This window comes from Myotis daubentonii, chromosome 5, assembly GCF_963259705.1.
Source record: "Myotis daubentonii chromosome 5, mMyoDau2.1, whole genome shotgun sequence".
NCBI lineage: Eukaryota > Metazoa > Chordata > Mammalia > Chiroptera > Vespertilionidae > Myotis > Myotis daubentonii.
In genome coordinates this window covers 84972345-84996119 of record NC_081844.1, presented here as the reverse complement: position 1 = coordinate 84996119, position 23775 = coordinate 84972345, and the positions used below count along the sequence as shown (strand labels likewise).

Below are 23775 nucleotides of genomic sequence, written 5' to 3'. Positions count from 1 at the left end.
GAGGATTTTTGTCAGGTGGACAAATGAGTCCTTGCTCCTGACAGAAAAACATAATGAGAATAGGCAGCCTAAAAAGTAAAAATAAAATAAACCAAATCATTCAAATACGAGAGACAGCTGGACTTGGAGCCACTGATGATTCACACCAGCTCTGCATCTTCGTAAGAAGGTATAAGAAGGACTGATGGCAATTACATTACTGAAGGAAAAAATTATAAACTACTGGACTGAAAAAGAAAAACAACAACCGGTTATGAGTCAAATCAACAAGATCACAGAGAACCATTTAAATGACCAAGAGAGAAAGAATGCCCATAAGTTAGGAGTATTCCTAAACTGGTGGAATTCAGTGAAAATGTTTGCCTTCCTCAAATGTGTTTGTCAACAAGAATCTCTCTTCATAGTAATCACTGAAAACAAGAGCCCAGAAATTAGGAAATGATAAAAGCAATCTTCAAACAATTGTAAACATCTATGAGTAATGTATTGGATGGTTTCAGGAACATATGTTCTACAAGGAGTGACAAACTGGATGTGGAGCTGGTCCTTAAAAATACAAACTACTCAAGGGCTGGGGCACATGTGCCCCAGCAGAAAACATCCGTCATCCGTCACAGTGACTCGTGCTGTCAGCATCGGCTCATCCATTCCTGCTTAGTCTGTGCATAGTGACTGCTAAAGCTCCACGAATAAGTGTAAGCTACATAATAAATACAAAGCCACAATAAACAATCAAAATGTGTTCTCCTAGAACAGAAAAAGGCAGTTCTGTATGACTGGATTTTTCAGGTGTGTCCAGACTGGGAACGCTAATGTCCTTAAAAACAAAGTCCTGGTTACAGGGGGCAATGTTTTTTTGTATAAATCAGGAGCGGAAAAACATGAGTATGCAACCAAATCACTGCAACTAAAAAAAGAAAGCCACAGAGTAATTTTGGTGATATTGTACTTGTTCTGGGGGTTGCCATGGAAATCTGGGAGCTAAGCTACTTCACTTTCCATATTTACCAAGTGTCTCCTGCTTGCTCTAAATGACAACCCCACCACACACAAGAGGCAGGGTCTCTGTTTACCACAGAACCCAGAGGCGAGGCCAGGAACGCACACGCAGCGCCAAGCTAAATTCACACGTCTCGGCAGGCCTGAACATGTCTGGCCCACTGGATGCACAGAGCTGAAGAAGAAATATGAAACACAGACCTTCGAGGTCACTTTGGGGAGATTTCCCAACATGCATGGAGGTCTTTCAGAATACAGGCTAGCATCTCATCTTTCTGGATGTCTGGATGTCTCGCTGGCAAAAAGGAGGGGGAAGCTGACTTTTTTTTTTTTAATAGCAGCTCATGATGCCTCGCAGAGCCGGAAGGGGGGAACTCTCTCTCCACATGATCAAATAGGGAGGGAAAGGGAGTTGCCAGACAGAGGGAAGTTCTGTAGAGACCCAGGGGTTTATGCAAAATATATTAAGGCAAAAGGAAAATACCCAGTGGCTTTCCTGTGCGCGGTGGGGAGAGAGGTGTACTTTCTCCTGGCTTGTTAAAGTTTTGCAATGAGGTCTGCAATGTGTCATCTTGACAAGATAGGATGATAATAGTGTGGCAGCTTAATGAATTTTGCAATAAAAAATGATGAGTGCACTGCAATTTCTGAGTTTACCACCTCTGGGAAACACCCAAGTTCACTGGAAGCTTGGAATCACTTTCTGAAGCAATTTTGTTTCCCTGTAACTTTGCTTTGGATACTGGTGGCGTGCCAAGCCACACGAATTCTGAGGTGGTCTGATTTCACACTGACCCAGCCTCAGTCCCTATGATAAAAGTAATCGTTAAAAGCAATTTGGGCAGTGTGTTGGTACACATGAAAACAGTTTGGGCAATGTTTTAAAAAAATAATCTTAAAATGTAATTTGGGCTGTGAATAGGCTAAACAATGAGTTGATGCATGCAAATCATGGTCAATTGTTTTGACCACAGGACACAGTTCATGATGCTACAACCTGTGGCAGGTTGTCTTCAGCAAAAACCACCACTGATTTTGGTCCTGTGTGGACTGAATTTCTCTCCCCATGGCGCTCAGAACAACCCTTTACTTTGCAAAGGAAAAGGATGCCAATAACACTGGATTTCAAGAGAGAATGGGGAAGTCATTGTGGCTGACCCAGGACTGAATGGTTCAGGCAGTAGGACAATGAGGCACAATGGGGATACCAGGACCTGAAACAAGAGCATTTCAAAAACCAAGGTGTATGAATGAGCCTCTAATCAATGCTGAACAGGGAGTTGAAAAATGAGAGTTAAATGGATACTCTCCCACTCACAACTTAGTCCTCTTTTCTGCCTGAGAACTTACTTTTGAGTCAAGACACTGTCCCTTTAACCTATAGTCTCTCAATATCTGAGGGAGTCCACATATCGACTACTTATATTATTGCTCATCAGAAAGAAGACAATTATATATTTACTTATTTTAATATCATGACACATTGAAAAATGGGTTTGAGATAGTAACTGAAATGTATAATTAGGTTTTGTTTTTAATAAGGTAAAATGAATCAATGCATAATAAATATGCATCTTCTTCAATTTAGAAAGTACAGGAAATACAAATACCCAACCTTTATTTTGGTGTGTCAATATCCAGTTGGTTTTCTATACATAGAAACATACACACACACACACTCTTTTTCTTTTAGCAAAGTGGGATAATATCATATCTACTAATGTGCTATCTATTTTGTTCACTCAGTTATAATGCCAGCGATCTGAGCCTACCATGTGCTTTTTTTCATTTACTGGTCTTGAACTTCTTCCCTGCCAAGGGTTTTCCACAGCATCATTTTTTAATGGATGCATCAACTATGTGGTTTTCAATCACACATGGTAACCACACATAATTAAGCCAAGAGCCACATTACACCTTATAGTCTGTGTGACAATAGGAACCCATGTGGATAAGCACATCATCTGCCAAGACAAGCAGGTGTGTCCAGAGCACGCATCACCTGCAGAGGCAGCCTGAGAAAAGGCACAGGCTGCAGCCCTGCCTGCTCGGAGAAAGGCATTACGTAAGACTTTGAATAGTATGAATTCCCAGTGATTTTTCAACGAGGAAGACACACATGAGAAGTATATGAGCTACGTTCTCAACCTCTCACTGGGCCTGTCTGGGACAGGGTCCAGGAAGAATTAACTGAACTAAAAGAATTAATCAGAACTATAATCCCAGCAGCTAGTTAACATGATCCCTGTAAAACAAAGCCCAAGAATCCATTCCCACCCCCATCAACACTGCACAACTCATCCCAGGCTGCTGATGTATTTGCACTCAAGCATCAAACGGGCTCTGGCTGAGCCAGGGAGATTGCATTACCCTTCTGCACGGGCCTCTCCTGGGGAATCTGCACCTCCAGGGGAGGGGGGTACTTAGTCAAATGTAAAGGAAAGCTATAGCTTGATGATAATCATAGCTAATGTTTATTAGGTGCTTACTATGTTCTAGGCCCAGTGTCAAGTACTGTACATGCACTGTTTCACTTAATCACGGTAATTTCCCTCCAAGAAAGCTATTACTAGTGATGGATTTTACAGATGAGAAAAATGGCGGTTCGGACCAGGAAAAGTAATGTACTCCAGGTCTCAGAGTCAAGATAGCACAGAAACAGTGTCGGTGGGCACAGAGCTCCTACTATCAATCACAACACCAGGCCGCCCCCAATCCTGACAGACAGAGAGATGTTCTGGTAATGACAGAAGACAAGAAACCAAGATGGTGCCCCCTCTCTCACGCCAGTGCTTCTTCACTGTAGCTGTCTTCAGCACTGCCCGGGAGCTTTTAAAATACAAATGCCTGAGCTGCAGAGCCAAGACCTGATTCAGAATGTACCATAGAGAAACCAGCCACCTGTATTTTTAACAAGCTCCTTACATGATTCAAATGCACACCCAAGAATAAGAACCAGTATTCCAAGCAATATATTTCCACACCTTGGTGGATATACTAAAAATCTGGGACAACATAAGTGATAAATGTCACCTTGCAACTTCTTAGAAGAAATCTAAAAGGTACGAGACCTGGTTGCTTGTTTCCTCTAATCCCGGGCTCTACCTTCTACATTTGTTCAGAAAACTAAAAGTACAGTTTGCTTGTCAGTGCCTTTCACCTTGATATACCAGTGCAATGTCTGCTGTGTGGTGTATCTGCATGGAAACTTGGAGATTAAACACTAATATCCTTTGCTACCCTTCGTCTGGCAGCACAGTTGAAAAACCTGGCAAGGTGACCCTCAGGAGCCTCCTCTCCAGGAAGAGAGAGGCAGCTGACAATCTGAGGCTGGAAGCTTTGGCACAGAGTCACTTCTGAGAGAAAAGGATGGGGTTCAACTTCTGTACAGAGCAGGGGCCCTGCGGAGAGATGGGGGAAACGTGTGCTGACGCGGAACAATTGGAGCCTCTCAAACGGAAGCACCAAGCAAACTACTCTGGGAGTTTCAGGAACTGAAGAGAGGGCTGACCCGTGGAAGACTAAGGGGATAATAAGCTGCAAGTACATCACCGAGGAGAAGAGGCATAAATGGACTCAAAAGAGGCAGATACGCAGACATAAGAGGAAATGAGGTTCTGAAAAATCATATGCCAAGTTTGAAGGTAGAGGAGAGGTTTTGTGTGTGTGTGTGTGTGTGTGTGTGTGTGTGTCCACACAAGCATGATCTCTCTAACAAGGTATATGCTCTGTGGCAAGAATCTGAAGAAAGGTAAGGTTACATCACACCTGGACAGGTATCACAGCATGAAACCATGCACAGCATGTTTATATCACCGAGTGCCTACAGTGATATAAACAACCAACTAATAATATCTGAACCCAACTCTAGTCAAGTGGACAAAAGAAACGTGACTTTTTATATTTGCATTAACAGGAAGAATCTGAATCCGTCAAAATTTTAGAGCAAAGTCTATGGACTACAAACTGTGGTACATACTCCACGGGCAGAACACGAGGTGATTCTGGGGTTGGATGTGGATGAGCATTCTTTATCTTAATGGTTACACATTTATTTTCCTATATATTAGGGAACAGAACAGTGAGACCATCAAACTTATGTTTTTGGAGCTTTTACTGAGTAGGAATAGGCCATGTAAAGAAGTGAGTTGATTTAAAGTTGATGTAAAGACATGTATTAAACACAGTGAATGAGTTATGTGGCTGTGGCATAAAGAGTGAATGAAGGTTTATGCAAATGATTCAGGTTTGGGAAGTAGGGAGCTAGGTATAGAAAGAGGCCTCACACTGAAAAACATTGTCATTACTGAATATACAATTATTATTATGGAATACACATTATGGAAATGCAATTTCCCCCACAAATCAGCTGTGAGATCTTTATCTATATTTGAATTCCAAAGAGTAAACTCAGCAAAGAGCTTTGATAAATCAGTCTTCTGTCTTTGTCCATAGACCAGACAAAGGGAAGTGTAAGGTGTGTGAAGACTTTCTTGTGCATTGTCACCTGTTCATCTAACCCTGATGGGTGGCCAGATTACAACCTAGGAGGGGCGAGTGCCAGTAGAACCTTCCAGCTCCTGGCCCAGTCTTCCTCAGCATCAACTCACCCAACTCCTCCTATTGTCCTCTCTAAGCCAGGAGAGCCATTCTAATTTCCCAGAAAAAAGGGGGGATTCTGAAACAGATTACTAAAAAGAGTATTCACCTACACACATCTATATACTTTCAATGAAAATGTTTCTTTTGAAATGTTTCTTCTCTGAGAAATGGGGGGAAAGCTAAATACCCCACGAATATTCAAGCATATGGAGATTTTGGTCTTGTTTTCAGGGAGCATTTACTAACATTTGGAGGAAAGAGGTACTGCTTCACCCTCTTCCCGTCTCCCACCCTCTGTTCGCCATCTGCAGACAGGGCCAGCAGTTGGCTCTGCAGCTTAGGCAGGTCTGCTTTCACACATCCATAACTTTCATCCCCTGGCTGTGAGATAAAATTAATCATGGGCAAGGATCTAATTGATTTTCTCTAGATCTCCATCTTTTTCCTACATGCTCCCAGAGTATGCTTCTAGGCTGGTCCCAGAGCTGCTTTTGCTTCAGTCTCATCATAACCTCGGCACTATGGAAAGCGTAGCAGCATTTGCCAGCACTGTCTGATCTGTCCCAATCTGCACTGTACACGTTTGTACAAAACATGAGGTGACCATGGCTCTCCTGGAAACCCGAGAAGCACATCACCTCAGTCTTGTTCGTGGCAGATGTGGGTGTGGCTAGGCCTTTTCCAAGCCTTTGCTGGTACATGTGGAGGAACCCAGGCCATGTGGACACCACAGTGAGAATGAGCCAAGCTAGACAGTTAAGAGGAACACAGATTATCATTTGAAGGGAAGCCAATCCAGGTACAGGGTCAAAGCCCTAAAACTGTGCATATCCATTGACCTAGAAATCTTTCCAGGAATTTATCTTAAGGAAATGATCATGACTATGAATAGATTTAGCTACAAAGATCATAACAGTAGCTTTATTCATAAAAGCAAAATATATGAAACACCCAAATGGTACTAAATACACCAAGGTACAGCCGTATTATGGGATACTGTGACATCTTTAAATGCATGATGTTTGGGGTGGAGGGGTGGTGAAGATTTGTTTTCAGGCGTCATGATAAGGAAAGCCATCACTTTTAAAATGCGAGGGGCTACTAAAACTCATTTTTGTAACAAAGGAAGAGAAAGATGCCAATCCTGATAAGGAGCCTCTTCTCTTCAAGGCAAAACAGGTCATTATTCCACTTTGTGTTTTGTCCTTGTAGTGATAATAATTACAGCCCTCCACAGCATTTACCGTGGCACCTTGGATGGCACAGTGCAACACAGTCCTCAAGGACACAAAAGGCAGAGGCCCACAGAGAGGCCAGAGGTGTGGCCCCCGAGCAGCTGGAGGCAGAGGCGGCAAGGGATGTCCCTGGGGCATCACGCTAGCCCTGAGCACAGGACTCACGTTTCTCTGTTGACTGCATAGCATGGAAGAGCGTCAGGGGCCTCTCGCTGCAGGACGGGGGCTTGGAGTCACCACTCTTCTTCCGAGACAGGTGCAGCTGGGCATTGGTGAGAGGCATTTCAGGCACGGTGTTAAATATCTGCAAGCATAATTGCACAGGACGGTTACAGGCTGCCGTGAACTGGGGAGAAAGAAGAACCAGTACAAAGGCAGGTGGTGATGTCTAAGATCAGTAACAAACCTTGAGAAGACCACCACTGTTTGCTCAGGACTTCATTTTAACCATCTCTAGGAACTGGGTTAAACCTTCTTGTTGGGAAGTGTATCCCAGAGCTTGGTAAGCATTTACTTCCATCTCTAACCCCTTCTCCTATTCTTCCATTGATCTTCTTTTTGTTCTTCTCTCCAGGGGACATGGGAAAAATCTGTGCTAAATCTAAGTTTTGTGACCACCTTTGTGCAGAATCAGAGCGTGAAATATGCATTTAAATAACACTCCAAACAGAACTCCAGTGTACACTGGGCATCATTTCTTCATCCGTCCTCAGTCATCTTCGGGGGGGGGGGGGATCCTTTCTAGTGTTATCTTTGATGCTGAGCAATTTTTTTTCTTATTTATAAGGGGGGTGGGGACTTGTTGTTTTTCCTTGTGATGATAAAAGAAATATATAAATACTACAGGCAATTTGAAAAAAGCATCAAGAAGAAAACAAAAACTCTCCCAATTCTAGGATAACCACTATTAGCTTTTGAGTTTTATTTTCTTGTTAACATTTAAGCTTTTATTTTTTTTTTAAAAAAAGTCCAAGGTAAAAAACGAGAAGAAAATGTTAGACAAAATCATGACAACTCTTTTTTCTACAGACACAAGGACAGCAGAATTACTATAATACATACCACTTATATGGTTAGTTAGCTTGATTACAGTACCCACCGTTCAATGTTGGTTCCCTAGGGACCTGCCACTGCATGCGTTTCACGGGTGGCTCATTCAGTGCTCAGCGACCTGAGCAATAAGTACTCTCCTCACCATTTATAATGAAGAACTGAGGCAGAGAGGTTAAGCTGCCACAATCAGATATAACTTCAGATGACCACATAGAAACCCATGTCCTTAGAATTTCCAGATTCATTTTTCAATGCATAAAATAATAAGAGCAGCACTAATTCATGCAATCAAGAAAGATCTTTCAAGCATCTACTTTATGCCAGGCACATGTTGCCGATGGTTAAAGTTTGCATCCAGTAGCTGTGATTTGTTTAGTCTTTGCCATGCCAGGCACCAGGTTAAGTGCTTTGTATTGGTTATCTCACTTAATGTTAAAGAATACTTTTCCATAATGATGATTATATTCTTTATACTGTTTTGTATCCTATACATTTCATTCAACATTACATTGTGACCTTTCCTCCTTCATTAAACAATCTTCTAACACCGCGACTATATTAAATCAATATTTATCAATCCTCTCATTATTGTCACTTCCTCTTTAGAGCTGGCCTCCTTCTGGATTTTCTCTTTTCCTACAGTCATGAATAATAAGAGGATGATGATGGCAGCCCAGTCCCTTAAACTATGGGTGGCTCTAAACATATCAGAGTCTTTGTCATGGCTTTCTCTCCTTCATGTGTGCATTTAGAAGAACTAAGAAGCTGATAATATAGGAAGCAGTCATAGAATGATAAGAATTTCAGCTCAAACAGCTGCTCTCCATGGGTTGGCAGGTCCTTGGGCTCCAATGATGCCAGCCAGCTGGTTCAGTCCATCTCATTCCCAAACACAGCTGTCTGAAAACAGCATTATCATATTTTCCCCAGGGGACTGAATTTTCAACAAAATAAACCGAATCACAACATAGCTAAGTTCAACTGGGGCAAGGGAGTAAGGGGAGAAGGGGACTTCACGCAAAAACAACTGAGATCATTTGGCTTCCAGAGGAGTTGGCATCCCTAAAAATAAGTACCAGTGCTATACATGTCCCCAGTCTCTTTTTGGGTGTCTGCAGGGGAAGAAAAGAGAAACTATGGTAGTTGTTGAGCTCAAGGACCACAACCTCTAAGAAGCTTTCTCTTCCCTTTATTTTGATCCCCAAAATAAGCTGAACCATGGCTGCTCCTGGGTGACAACCTGCCCATTCACCGTTATCATTGATATTTAAACACTGTTCCTTTAGATGAGTGTTCACATCTGCCCGGTCAACTCAACACAGCAAACAGGCTGAGCATTCCACAATGAGAGATTTCCTGACCAGCACAGCTAAGGAGAGGAGAGGCCAGGGCAGGAACCTGGGGATGAAGTAAATAACACCTTCACTTTCCATGTCCTCAGCAGTCATTATTCTTTCAGCTCAGCTTTTCTAGCCAGTCCTGACTATAGAGGCCAGAGGCTCCAAACCCACAAGGATGTATTTCAACAAATAATGGTGTCTCTTAGAACCCTTCTGCCTCTGGCCTCAAGTACAGCACATACAGCAATTCCTACCTAAAAACATTTTAAATGAATTCAAACTTAGTGATAGGCCTCTGTCCTGTTATGCTTGGTGTCCCCCAGGCTTTGTCTCTCTTTTCTTAACAAGTTACTGAGAATGAGATCCCCATCAACTACAATGGGAACAGTTAAATTTCAACTGTAACCAAAAATGTGAGCACTTGCCTTCTCCTAAAACTGTAGTAAATGCTAGAGAAACAAAGGAGAGTAAATTGTAAGGAAGGACTGTGGATTTAGACCAGGGGTGGGCAAACTTTTTGACTCGAGGGCCACAATGGGTTCTTAAACTGGACTGGAGGGCCGGAACAAAAGCATGGATGGAGTGTTTGTGTGAACTAATATAAATTCAAAGTAAACATCATTACATAAAAGGGTGCGGTCTTTTTTTTTTTAGTTTAGTTTTATTAATTTCAAACGGGCCGGATCTGGCCCACGGGCCGTAGTTTGCCCACGGCTGATTTAGACAGACGCCTGAAAAATTGTGCTTATACACATCCATGCAGGGTGAGACAGGAGAACATAATATTTCATTGGCTGTTTCATCTAAGTCAGGAGTGGGGAACCTTTTTTATGGCAAGGGCCATTTGGATATTTATAATATCATTTATGGACCATACAAAATTATCAACTTGAAAATCAACCTGCTATATTTGGTCACACATTTAATTAACTCACCCCTAATGCCTTGGAAGGGCCAGACCAAATGATTTCTCGGGCCTTCTGCAGCCCGTGGGCCAGATGTTCCTCACCCCTGGTCTAAGAGCATATTAGAATACACAAGGAGATTTTCACGGGGGGAGTGTTACCATCCTGAAGGCTAGTTCTCTTCACCGTGAGCCAGGCCCTAGCCTCAGATGATAGGGCCATACTCAGGCTCAAGTGCAATGGTGTGCAAGTGAGCATGCTGCAGGGTGCAAAGGGTCAGACATCAGACTATCACCTCTATCGTAACAAGTTTTCCCAAGTGCAAGGGCATTTTGTAAATCAGACTACATCAGAGCAGATGGCATGAACCTTCATCAAAGAGTCTGAGAAATCATTCCCCAAATTACTGTTGCTCATTTAACCCTGAAACTTGAATACATGAAGTTGTTTAAAAGCTGCTTCTTGTCTGGCCACCTTCGAGCCAGGCCAAGAGTGTGGCCTCCGTACTAAAAGCTCCAGTTGGAATTCTGATGGGAAACTGACTTATTCACAATTTTGTTGGTTATTCCAATCCTATTTTGTTAGGAAGAGATACTTTCAAGAGAATGAAATGAAGTTCCCTTCATTCTTTGGGGAAGCATAACAGTACCAATGAGTGATGGATGGGAAAGCTTATATCATCTATGAGAAATGGATTTATGAAGCTCTATCACGTGGCTGGAGCAACCTAGTCATTTCACAGGGCCTTTCCAAGTTAACACAAAAGGGGAGGGAGAGTTGTGCTAGGCCACAAGGCCCTTGCTAATTCTGCCCAAACGTACGAACTAATTCTGACTTACTCAGGAATGCCTTAGAAATAAGTTATAAGGAAGACTGGAAGCCTTCTGGAAGCTACTGGGGAATACAACTGTAAAATAAAAATACAACTCTGAATAACTCTTCCAAGTACCCCAATTTCAAGCTTCCTATATACGGAATTAGCAGAACCATACATTCCAAGCCTTGCAGCACAGTGGCCAAGTGTGGCTGGGCCTCTGCATCAAACTGACTGGGGCTGAGTCCTGGTTCTGCCTACTCAGTGGGCAACGACCACAGCTACAAAGACCTCATCATCACTGTCACATCACCACAAAAAACACAGACTAGGAAACTGCAGTCATTATATGGGGAGAAAGCAAACAGGCTTTGGAGCTAGACAAACTTTGGAACTCTTGAAAATGGGGATCTAACACCTGCCCTGCAGAGCAATTGAAATGATAATGCGCATAAAATGCTTAGCACAGAACTGGGCAGAGATCAGCAGGAGGCGAGGGTGGTATAAAAGATAATAAAAAGAACCAAGATTCATTAGAGTGCTTATCATCTTAAGTTATTTACACGGGTTATCTTATTATTTTACTCACAACAACCCTACAAGGGAGGTACTATTATTCTTGCCATCTGGTAGGTGAGGAAACTGAGACTCAAAGTAACTGATTAGTCCAAGGTCACACAGATGAGTACAGCTGAATGGACTTAGCTTGACTTTGTGTATCTTAACCACTAGTGGTCTTTATAGCGACTATTATTTTGAGAGACAGAAGACAAAACAAAAAAGATCACATGATTTTAGTGTCTGACTGATCTCATTTTATCATTTACTAGCTCTGTGACTTTGAGGAAGCTACATAACTGACCTTCAGATGCCTCATCTATAAAAACCCAGGACTGTGGTGAGGACTGAAGCGCCTAACACAATTTGACGCTCAGTGTTAAAAAGACATTATTGCATTCAATAAAAAAGTCTAAGTAGGGAAATAACTGGAGACTCAACAATGAATTATTTGCAGTCGGGACATGAGGATTTAATTTATAAGTGCAAATTTAATTACTGCTCTTTGCAAAACATCGATCGTAACTGCTTACAGCAATGTTAGAATTTGGTGTTCTTTTTCCCTTGTGTTGCCTACAACATTCAAATTTCACAGGCCTCCCCCTCAAGCCCATCTTGACAATGTAGACCACTGACATTTGTGGAATTTGTTCTCCACATGTCTCATACACATTTTACAGCTCTTCTAATCCCATCCGTCACGTGCCCCTGCAATTTACAAGGATGAGAACCTCCCTATAATGTGTGAGGCATACTCTTTATTATGTGCTGTGATTTTTATGGGAGGAAAATTAGGTCATGATGAAGAGTTCTTGGTCTATAACTGCGAAGTAGTTCTGAGGCAATAAATCAACGACAGGGGCCTGGGATTAAAGAGCAAAACAGAAAGGCTTCTCTGAGAGAAGAGACTAGGCATTTTCTTGAGACACTGATGCATCGGGGTCCCGAGTAATAATGAGTAATAATAAGCATGGGCTTGTTTAACCTGGAGTGTCTGCTTTGGGAGTGGAGGGCTAGACCTACTGAGCAGGGCTCACACACTGCTCTTTCTCATGACAGATTGTGGAGGGAAACTGCGCCGGGCACGAGAGCCACAACTCCAGTGCCTTCCTTCTGGAAGCTAAGCCAGTCTCAGCAGGGATCACTTATTGCTACAGTTAAGAAGCCAAGTGCAGAGGCTGCAGCTACACAGAGGGTTTTTAGGGACAGTTGGAAGTCCAATGTCCTGTTGATATCAGCATTTTGGCAGAAGGATCAACAATTTCAGGGAGTTTTATTAAAAATCCCTCAGAAGGAACCAGTGCCATTTGGTTAATGGCCTGGGTAATCCATGGGATGCTGTGATTGTCCCTAGCACCAGAAAGACTCTATGTCCTGTTATCTTTGTTGACAGAGAATAGGATAAAATACAACAAAACTCCATCTTTATTTGAGTAACATTAAAGGAGCTTCACAGTTCAAACAATGATCTGTTATCTAGGGCTTATTGAAGGGAACATACATGCTCAAATGCACAGCCTTATCACATTCATGAAGAGCAACTTGCACAACACTTGACACTTAAAAAGGGAAACAGGCCTAGGACAGAAGCATTCCAGGCCAGCATACAAGTAAATCTAGATTACCTCTAAACCTAACACGGTGAGGACCAAAAAGAGTTCACTCAGAAACCAATGGAAGAAAAGGCAACAAAAACTAAAAAAAGTAAAGCCCTAGCTGGTGTGGATCAGTTGGTTAGAGCATGGTCCCCTACACCAAAAGGTGGGTTTAATTCCCGGTCGGGGCACATACCCGGGTTGTGGGTTGCCAGAAATTGTTCGAATTAATTGCATTTTATTAATTGATGTACATTTTGTACATAAACTACAGCACTTGTGAAATGGATTTCAGTACTGCCAACAGATCAAGGAAGTCTGGTGGGCCCCAATCAACTCTATCACAACAATTGCATTGAAAAATACTACCATTTGATTGGGAATGCAAGGTTGTTTAGGATTTGGTGCTTATCCTAAGTGTTAAGTGAGGTGTTCCATAGTTGTTAGGTCTTCTTGATATATAAGATTAAAAGTTAACATGTTTTAAAGGGGCACTGATCTTTGGGCATTTCTAAGAATTAACAGCTCAAAGATCAACAACCCTAGCCCTTCCAAAGCAAAGGGTTAGACTGGGAAAAGATCATGATAATTTATTTTGTAAAACACCAACAGGCATTAAAGGGACCATACTGATAGAAGCATATGGTATGTGGGCACGTAAGAATACCGTATCTTGCTTCATGTGCAGAAACCCTTTTGAGTATCACAGTCAAAAGAAGTTTTGTGAATTGTTACAAAACAAGTGGGTCCAATCGTACTATGATATGGTGGAATTTAACAGGAAGATGTAAGAGATTCACACATATATTAACCTGAGATTTCATGTTTCACCAAAACTTTGAAAAGAGGCCATTTGTTTTCTTATTCTTCCTAGACATCTAAATTTTTCAGAATCCCTGGCAAGATTACTATTATAAAAGGAAAAGCTTTCAAGAAATAGCAGCATTTCTGGGCTTTAGGTACATTGGGCAATATAGCATTCAATATTTTTTTTAAAATCTTAACTAGAAGAATATAAATATTGGTAACTTCCACTATAAGTCCAAGTATTTGGCCTACTTGATTTTTTAAGACAAAGTTGTCCATACAGAAAGAGAAATTTTCAATGATTGATCATTACCTTAAAACAAGCATGGAAACAGCCAAAATCTTTGCACTTTGAACTTTCAACTCTGAATCCTGACCAACAGTAAAGAGCTCTCATATAATCCAAGTACAGTCCCAGATAGGAGTCACTGATGGGAAATGATGCCATGACCTGGTATTTTCCTTTGGGAAGTCTGCCAGGAGAACCATTCGGATCTACCTCTGCCCTAAATTAAGTAAAGGCTATAGGTCAAAGGTCATACTCTCTGAGTAAGGCATTTTATATATAGCCACAAGTTTACAACAGTATGGTCAACTGTATTGTTTGCTATTTATTGAGTCAAGGAGTGATTTTGATCTCAAGGATCAGAGCCGATCTGTTCAGATCCCTAGGATGTCTTTCTAAAATGCTGATGTAATCATCTCCTCTACTTGGAAGCCTCTGACAGCTCTCATTTTTCAGGCTCCCACTTCCTAGCTTTCAAGATCCTTGACAAACGGCTAAATCCAGCTGCCTGGCATTACCTCCCACTCCTTGTTAACATATAACCTACAGTTCTTTCATAGCCACATCGTTTTAATACACACAAACTGATGCATGTTGATTAACTGACTAATGTTCCTCAGGACGGTTCCTGTGGCCACTCTTTCTCTGCCTAGAAAATGTCTTTTTGTGTGTCAGAGTCCACACAAGCAGAATTAAATATTTCTCCTCAGGGTGCCATATACTTTATTCATCTTACTGAATGTCACTTAGCACCCTGTATTATGGCTAGTTATACCCTGATAAAACATGAGACCCTTGGAGAAAAAGGTTTCATCTTATTTATATTTGACCAAGAGTGGATGTTCAATAAACATTTATTGTATTAAGTAGAGATGAACTAAAATAGATTTTAATAGCTTGGCCTGTTAAAGCAGTTCCTTGTTCCTCTCCTAACAAGCTGTTCTTTAAACTCTCTGTACTTCAGGTTCACAATTTGTAAAATAGAGATAAAAATATTGACTTTATAGTGTTGCTATGAAAATGAAATGATATGGATATAAAGCTGCTTAGCACAATATCTTGAGAACAATAAGCTATCAGTAAAAGTTAGCCATTACTGTCATGAATAGTATTACTTCTAGTCTGTGTATATTAAAAATATCCATTACCTTCAACTAAGTAAATAAATCAGGATGTACTACCAACATGCAAAAAGAAAAAGCATCATGAGCCCCAAATATAATGTCCTATCTCCTGGCTTTTTCCTCTGTGCCTCTGCTTACACTGGGGCATTTACTAGTATTTCCTACAATTGTTCCATATATTGCACCCCTTGCCTGGTCAGTTGGGGAGGTGAAGGATGATTTCTGAGCACTGCTGACAGGGCATGTAGTTAGTGTGCTGAATGTGACCTCACTGAAGGTCTGTGTGAAACACATCAATAAGGCTCCAAGGAAGGAGATGCAGGTGGGTTCTCTGTGAAAAGACATGCTCAGCAGGGGATGTTTCTGGACACAGAGCATGTGCTGTCTGGAAGATGTATAGGATGTGCCAGTGACAACATAACTCATCCTAGGCACATCCTCATTTCTAACCCTTGGAGCTAAATGTCCAGTGTTAGTCCTTCGTAAACAAGAGGGGAGAGTAAAGTGGGAAGGAGGGATGGAGGGAGGGAAAGAGAATACTATATGCTTTAGTTGTTAAAATACAAGCCCTTTTCCTTCTCTTAAAAAAATATTTTAGCGAGTAAATAATCTGAATTTTCTAGCTAGCATGTATCCCCTGGCCCTCTTTTTAAAATGTCAAAGTGACTGAAGTAACACTCTGTTCTAGGCTCAGGCTTTGATAAGCCTTGCCCCTTCTGTGTTTGTTTGCTCTCTTGGAAGTTTGGCCTAGACTACTGCACAATGAGAGATCACACGGGGAGAAGAGAGGCTCTGTCTGTGAAGGAGAATCAAGATGTCCCAGCCAATAGCCACTGCCAAGGTCCCGGACATGTGGAGTAAGGCATCCTGGATCTCTAGTCTCAGTCAAACAATCCCAGCCGACACCACATGGCACACCTAAGCCCTCTCAGAATTGTCAGGGGGAGAAAAAATCACTACTGTTTTAAGTCACAGTCTTGGACATGATTTGTTACGTAGCGATGGACAACTGAAATAGGCATCTTATAATTCTCTCCCTCTCCATCTCCCTCTCCCGTGCCTACATGTCTGGGTTTCTACATTCTCTTTCACTACTGTTTTCTACTTATTCTTGGATCCCTCCCAATTTTATTCCAAGGCACAAAAGCAAATACTGTATGTAAACTAGTCTTACTAAATGAGAGAATACTATGCCAGTAACTATGGCGGATATCACTTCATATCTGTATTAGGGCTTGTTTCAAGCAAGAGGGCATATGCTATCATACGCTTCTTGTTGGGGGAAGGGATGAAAAAGTGCTGTTGAAAAGCATTTCTTCAAGTGTGGTTTCAGGATTTTGGCCAACTTCTGACACTACGGTTGGAAAATTAGTCACTCCAGAACCTTTGTGAATGTATGTTATGGCCAAGGCCAAGGGAATGCTTATTAAATATTGTTATCTAAAATTTAAATGGTATTAATTTTATATAAATTAAAGTCTCTGACAATGTTCATAGAAGAACATAAAAATTCTCTGGATTTGATGGCTGAAGTTCAGTTTTATTGGCAGGAGATTCAAAGCCTTGTCTCCTGAAAGTCAGAGGCCAGAGTATGGCCATGGATGCTTAGGATTCCTGTGAGGTAAACATCACAGGCTTCCAAAGGAGGCCAAGGCAGCTGCTGCTCACTTTATACCATACCAGGCCTGAAGCTACATTTAAAAAGGAGCCAAGCTGCCTTACTCTAAGTTGTTTTTACCAGGAAGGCAAACCTGATGAATATTAAGGATGTTCTCCCTGGAATAAAGCATATATACATTATGGGTCTGAAAGTAAAAACCTCTATTAAGGGCGTATATTAGCTCCCTCAGGACTGGGCACATACACTTGGTACAGCCTTCACCCAGGAATGTTCTCCCTCACACTCCTTCATCAGCTCCCACAGGAACATGGACCTCACTGTGACTCATCCCACTCTCTGGCTTAACTGATGCAAAAGAACATAGAACTAAGCACTGCGATCCTCTTAAAATGCACCTCTCAAGTCCACAGCAGAGAGTCACAAAATGTACAATTCAGCCAACTAGATGAGTCTCCTCACCAGGTCTTGCCCATATACTTGCAGGTCTGGCCATGCATTTCACATTTCATTTCTATTTCTAGATTTTGTGCTCAAGGCAGGATAGCTGCTTGTCTACACAAGTTTCAATATTGTTATTAGCAGTATCCGGTGCTTTTTTCTGTCGTGCTTTCAAATATGTTTTCTGGTTTGAAGGCCTAAGGACTCTAAAAAACAGCTACAGTTCAAACACCATGAGATACTTCCTGCTATAAGCTTTTTTTTTTTCCTTTTAGGGACATGAAACATAATCAAATTGCTTACTCCTTACCATTTAATATTATTTTATTTAAGAAAAGATTAAGTTATAAAATGCACTATTTTGGGAGAAGGGCACATGTGACATCCAGGGATGGACTTGAGCTCTATTTTCAGAGAATTCTATTGAGACTGCTAAAAACAATGGTTTATACCTACTGGACCTTACTACCCACCAGATTCTTGGTTAAATCCTTTAATAAATCATCTTATTTAATCCTCAGGACAAACCAATGGAAGGACTGTGGCACACTAGCTAGATGGTTACCAAACTTGCTTCCCTCTTCTCTGAGTATATGGTTGGGCTGCTTTCCCAGCCTCCCTTGCAATTAGATGTGGCCATGTGAATTCTGGCCAATAGAATGTAGAAGAAAATATGGAAAGCATCATCTAGGCTTGGCCCATATAAACTTACCCAATCTCCTATGTTCTCTCATGCTTCCCCCAGCTGTCTATTGCAGTGATCTGCAGAGCAGAGGCAGAGCTACACGATGGGAGGAACCTGGGTTACTGAATCAACTCACTATACAAGATGCCTGCAGTGAACTTCTATGTGAGCAAGAGATCAACTTTTACTGATATTTTGGGGTTGTTTGTTACAGCAGTTAGACTATACTGAAAGTATTTTTTAAAATAAGCCTAGAGAGGTTAAGCACAGGAGTAAGAGGAAGCATATTTGTTCAAGGTCACACGGCGAGTAAGAGGTAGCATATTTTAATCCAAGTGCTTTGTCTTTAGAAACCATATTATTAACTGCAGTTCGATTATCTCCCCTCTATACAAGTTCATTTTTATCAGACATAACAAACTTCTCCCATACCTGATTTATTATATTTGAAGGAGGTGGTTGGAAGGAGGCCCAAAATTTTGGATAAAAAGAAGATAATCTCTTCAAAAAAGTCATTTGATTTCTGTATCTCTTTATTAACCATGGGAGAGGGAGGCCATGCTGCTTACACAACTTTGCAGAATACCCTCGCTACTTGTGAAAGTTTACATCAGAGGTTCTTTAGTAGTTATTAATGCTCTATAACAACTTATGACCAAAAAACGTCATAAGTTGCTTAAAACCTACTTACTCCCTGCTTCTGTGGGTTAAGAACTCAGGAGAGGCTTAGCACGGTAGTTCTGACTCAGGGTCTCTTACGAGGTTGCCCTGAAGATGTCAGTCAGGGCTGCATCATCTGAAGGTTTGATCTGGGTTGCAGGATCCACTCCTAAAGTAGCTCACTCACGTGTCTGGCAAGTTGGTCTGGTTGCTGGCAGGAAGCCGGTTTCCTCCCCACAGGGCTGTGGGACTGCCTTTACAACACAGTAGCTTGCTTCCCGCTCAGTGAGCCCGTCCAGAAACCAAGGCAAATGTTACAAGGTCTTTTATGACTAGTCTCCAAAGTCACACTCCATTACTTTTGCAAAACCTTACTGATCACATTGGGATCACTATTCCTATTGATCACACTGGGATCAATATTGGAATCTCTTATTCCCCTTGAAGGGGACTACACAATGGAGTGAATATCAGGAGACCAGGGTCGCTGAGAACTATTTGGAGGCCAGCTACCATAAGAGCCCATTCACAATATATGCGCTGAGTGCCTACTGAGAACCTGGGAACCAAGCAGTGAACAAAACTGACAATAGTTTCTGCTTTCATGAAGCATACATTCTCGTGGAGGTCGCAAAGGCAACAGATCAAATCAGTAAGTAAATTATACAGTATGCTAGGAAGTGGTAGGTGCTATGGAGAAAGAGAGAGAAATTAGGATCAAGGGGAAGAAGTGAGTGAGGCTGGGACTGCTTGCAATTTTAAATACAGAAATCTAGATGGGACTCACTTAGAAGGCTTGAAAGAGGTGAGGAAACATGCTGTGTAGTTATATGAAGGAAGAGTGTTTCGGGCCTGGAAATAGCAACTGCAAAGGCCTTACGTTAGGAGGGGGTGCCGGGTGTGGGGAACAGCAAGGCAGCCCAGGTAGGAAATGAGATGAGGCAGTAACAGCAGGGAAAGCAGAGACCATGTGGGACCTTCCAGGCTCTTGTAAGGGCTCTAGCTTTCACTCAGTGACATGGAAAGCCCCTAAAGGGCTCTTAGCAGACAACTGATTTGATTTGACTTAAATTTAAACAAATCTCACTCTGGTGGCTGATATCAGAATAGACAAGCCAAGGGTAAGAGGAGGGAAGCAAACGAGGGAGGCTCTAATAAAAATCCAGACACGAGATGATGGTCGCTAACGTTAGAGTGTTATTAGTGTAGGTGGTGGTGAGTGGTCTCGATTTATTTGGCAGGTTATCTAGCAAAATTAATTCACCATTCTAGGTAAAGATTTACTTAGAAGGAGCACATTTTTTATTTGACACCAGAGCTGTGGCTGTCAAATGGTGCCCCAGGGGACCCTGCAGCTTCTGAGAAGCTACCTAGGGATCTGCCATGTGTAGCTGGGGTGGGACAGATGAGTGAAGCATCATGCCCCTGCCCCAGTGTTATGAGGACAACTCTGTGGAGTGAGGGAGGTCTTCTTAAGAAAGATCAAAATGTCCTAAAGGAAAAGACAGACCACACACACGCATGCACACACACACACACACACACACACACGCACACAAACATGCATACACATATATAGAAATAATACACCATTTATATAACTGAAAGGCAAACTTCAGATTAGGAAAAATATTTGCAACACTAATGAAAATAGTTTAATGTCACTTATAGTAACTATTATAAACTCATATGAGGACAACCAAGTAAAAAAAAATGGGCAAAGGAAATCTTCAAAATGAGACTTAGACTAGCACCTTCTTCATTGGATTGTTGTAAGGATAAAAAAGCAACATATGTAAAGGACTCAGCACAGTTCCCACTATAGGATAAATGCTGTCGCCACCATAACTACTGTTGTTGCAGCTGCCATCCTGAGATTATCATTGCTGCCATCACTGCCACTACCAGCAACTTCATCATCATCACAGTTCTCATTAGCAATGTGAACACCAGTCAACTCGGAATGCCAGTTCCAACTCAGCCTCCCCCAAGGCAAATTCTTCAGTGCCCAATTATACTTATATCACCTTATCATGGTTTTCGATCAGGATCTCAATGACAATGTTCTGAAATTTGATATCCATGATGGCGGCTACTGTTTCTTCCTGAGGCCGAAGCAGGGTGGGTCCAAACACCACACCAAGGTTTGCCACTGTCATCAAATTTTGCTTGTGGTTGTTAGCAACACTGGGAAAAAGGAAAAGAAAAGGCACAGATGAGAGAAATAATATACAAACAAACAGCTGACTTCCCTCTACCTTTCCTATTTTTCAACTTCTCATCTAGAAGAAACCAGACCTTGGGATACCTCCTGATATCTTTGGAATTCAAAGACAGACTTCTCAACTCATAGTTTCATCTATCAGAGCTTCAGAAATCTTCAGTATCCATGTTATTTAGCTATTTCATATTATCATTTCCATTTTGCCTAAACAACCAACCGACCAAAGCAGCTGCCTTCCAAAATATGAACCTTTGTACATCCAAATCACTGTTCTGCAAATCCAGGTACCTGCTAATTCCACTTAGTTACAATTTCTATACTTGGCTGCTGCTTAAACCACTGTGATCAGTAGCATTTTCTCTAGCACAAATATAAAAACTCTTGATGGTTTTAATACATTTGCAAACATAGGCACAAAATAGACGTAATTTTCAAAATGGGCAGCTCTGGATACTCAAAAAGAAGTCAGGAAATTAAGCACTTTAGGCTCAGAGTATTAAAGCCCCATCCCATGAAACATGTGGCTTATATTAAATGAAACATGTGGAATAAACAGGATAAAAAAAAAAACCCCTACTGTAGATCTATGTATATGGCTGTGTTTATATTGTCATTTATACTCAAAGGGTAAGGAATACACAGGGTCAACAGTAGCTGGGTCTGAGTAATTTGCTAAACACATACGCATATTTTTGGATAAGCAGCTACACAAAACATGTATCTGCACTCCACAACTAGGCCACCATTACCTAGCCATAAAACTTAATTGTCCATTTGCTAGCCCTGAGTATAAAAATATATAAATTACCTATAAGCGACAAGTAAGTCAAAAGTTAAAGCCATTCACTATTGTTAAGAAATATTAGAGGCTTCTCTAAATCACCTGTTAGAAGAAGGAAACTATTCATTATGAGAAACGAGAGGGAAATTGGGCAGAGAAGTCAGTTTGCACAGACATACCTCCATAGCATTCAGGGCTATTTATAGTGAGTGTTTTTTTTTTTTTTTTTTTAACACAATTCTGTAAATGCCGGCACTGTTTCGCTTGTATACTTCTATTTTGTGGGAGAAAAAACTGTTCTACTGACCTAAGTGTAGGTTTTGAAACTGAGCCTTTACTGAAATAGTAACTCAACCAATTTTATCAGCAGATGTGTACTTTGCTATACTTTTCTAGGGCTGAAAGTAATTTCCTAAAAACTTCCACCTCTGAAAGGGTCATGGCGGGGAGAGGGGTCAAGTCTATGAACAACTCAATTAGAAATATAAGCTGCTTTTTGATTGCTCAGCAACACCTGCAGCAAGGAGATTTGCCACTCATATCCTGGTCTACATAAGAATATTTTACAAACATTCTTTGTGTTCCTGAAGTTTTCTATTCTACCCAGAACTGCATCACATTTCTTGTCTGAAAGCCTTAATGCAGATGGTCAAGTTCTTACCTGGCAAGGGGGGAAAAGACTTTGCTTCTGTGCCTCAGTCCATCAGCAAGTATGCATATTTAAAAGCTGCAGTAATGACCATTGCTTTCAACATCAGCTCCTGGGTGCAGAAGTGAATTCCATGCCCTTATAGTTCCCCTCCCAAAGGAGTTAAGTCAATAGACCTACCCCTCTTGTCACAAAAGTCCTTTGTGCAAATGAATCAACAAGTTATATATGTATGAAGGCACTTTTAAATTGCAGACCAAATATAAAAATACATGGTTTGGATGATGATCATTCTTCACCACCATGCTTCCCAGCACTCCAACTCAGGCAATAGCCTCATAACTAGGCTCCCTAGCTAGAATTTCTAGGTTCTGCTTTATCTTGCCTGCTACCACTAGGCACTGTCCAGAAGTCAGCTCTATTTACATCATTCCTCTGCTGAAAGCTGCAATGGCCTCACACCTCCTTGGATTGTAGGGAGAGAACACAATGACAAAGTGTATGTAATGTGTAATGTGTTTAGCAATGCTTCTATTATTTGAGTGTTGATAGTGGGTTCCACTGTTTGGAATATGAAGGCCAAACTTAAGAAATAGTATACTTTTTCCCAAGTCACCTCTGCCACTTTCCAGCTCTGGGTGTCTGGGCAAGTGACGCAGTATGTCCAAGCTTTGGGTTCCTCATCGGGTTCCCCCCCCCCTTAATTTTAATTAAATTTATTGGGGTGGCATTAGTTAATAAAGTTATATAGGTTTCAGGTATACAATTCTATAATACATCATCTGTATATTATATTATGTGTTCACCACCCCAAGTCAAGTCTCCTTCCTTCACCATTTATCTCCCCATACTCTCTTCTACCTCCTCTCAATCCTATTTCCCTCTGGTAATCACCATACTGTTGTCTGTATCTATGGGTTGGGTTTTTTCTCTTTGGCTTAATGCCGTCATCTTTTTCATCTGCACCACAACTCCTCTTCCCTCTGACAGCTGTCAAACTCTTACCTATCTACAAGTCTGCTTCTATTCGGTTTGTTAGTTTATTTTGTTTATTTGATTCCACATATGAGTGAAATCATATGGATACTTGTCTTTCTCGGACTGGCATATTTCACTTAGCATAATGTTCTCCAGGTCCATCCATGCTGTCGCAAAGGGTAAGTTCCCTTCTTCTTTATGGCCGAGTAGTATTCCATTGTATAAAGCACTGGTTCTCAACCTTCCGGCCCTTTAAATACAGTTCCTCATGTTGTGACCCAACCATAAAATTATTTTTGTTGCTACTTCATAACTGTAATGTTGCTACTGTTATGAATCGTAATATAAATATTTGATATCCAGGATGGTCTTAGGCGACCCCTGTGAAAGGGTCGTTCGATCGCCAAAGGGGTCGCGACCC

At 41.4% G+C, this 23775-nt stretch overlaps 1 protein-coding gene across 7 annotated transcripts in view; it reads right to left on the bottom strand.

Moving 5' to 3' along the window:
- The window catches only part of ARHGAP26 (Rho GTPase activating protein 26), a 426945-nt gene that overhangs the window by 90131 nt on the left and 313039 nt on the right, over nt 1-23775 (bottom strand). For all 7 annotated transcript variants that reach the window (XR_009453085.1, XM_059698750.1, XM_059698747.1 and 4 more), the window contains exons 18-19: nt 20750-20909; nt 7002-7140 (exon numbers count right to left, since the gene is read on the bottom strand). Coding sequence is in view for 6 of the 7 variants with exons in the window: in XM_059698750.1 (XP_059554733.1) it covers nt 7002-7140; nt 20750-20909 (299 nt within the window). In the remaining variant the exon portion in view is untranslated. The remainder of the gene's footprint in view (nt 1-7001; nt 7141-20749; nt 20910-23775) is intronic.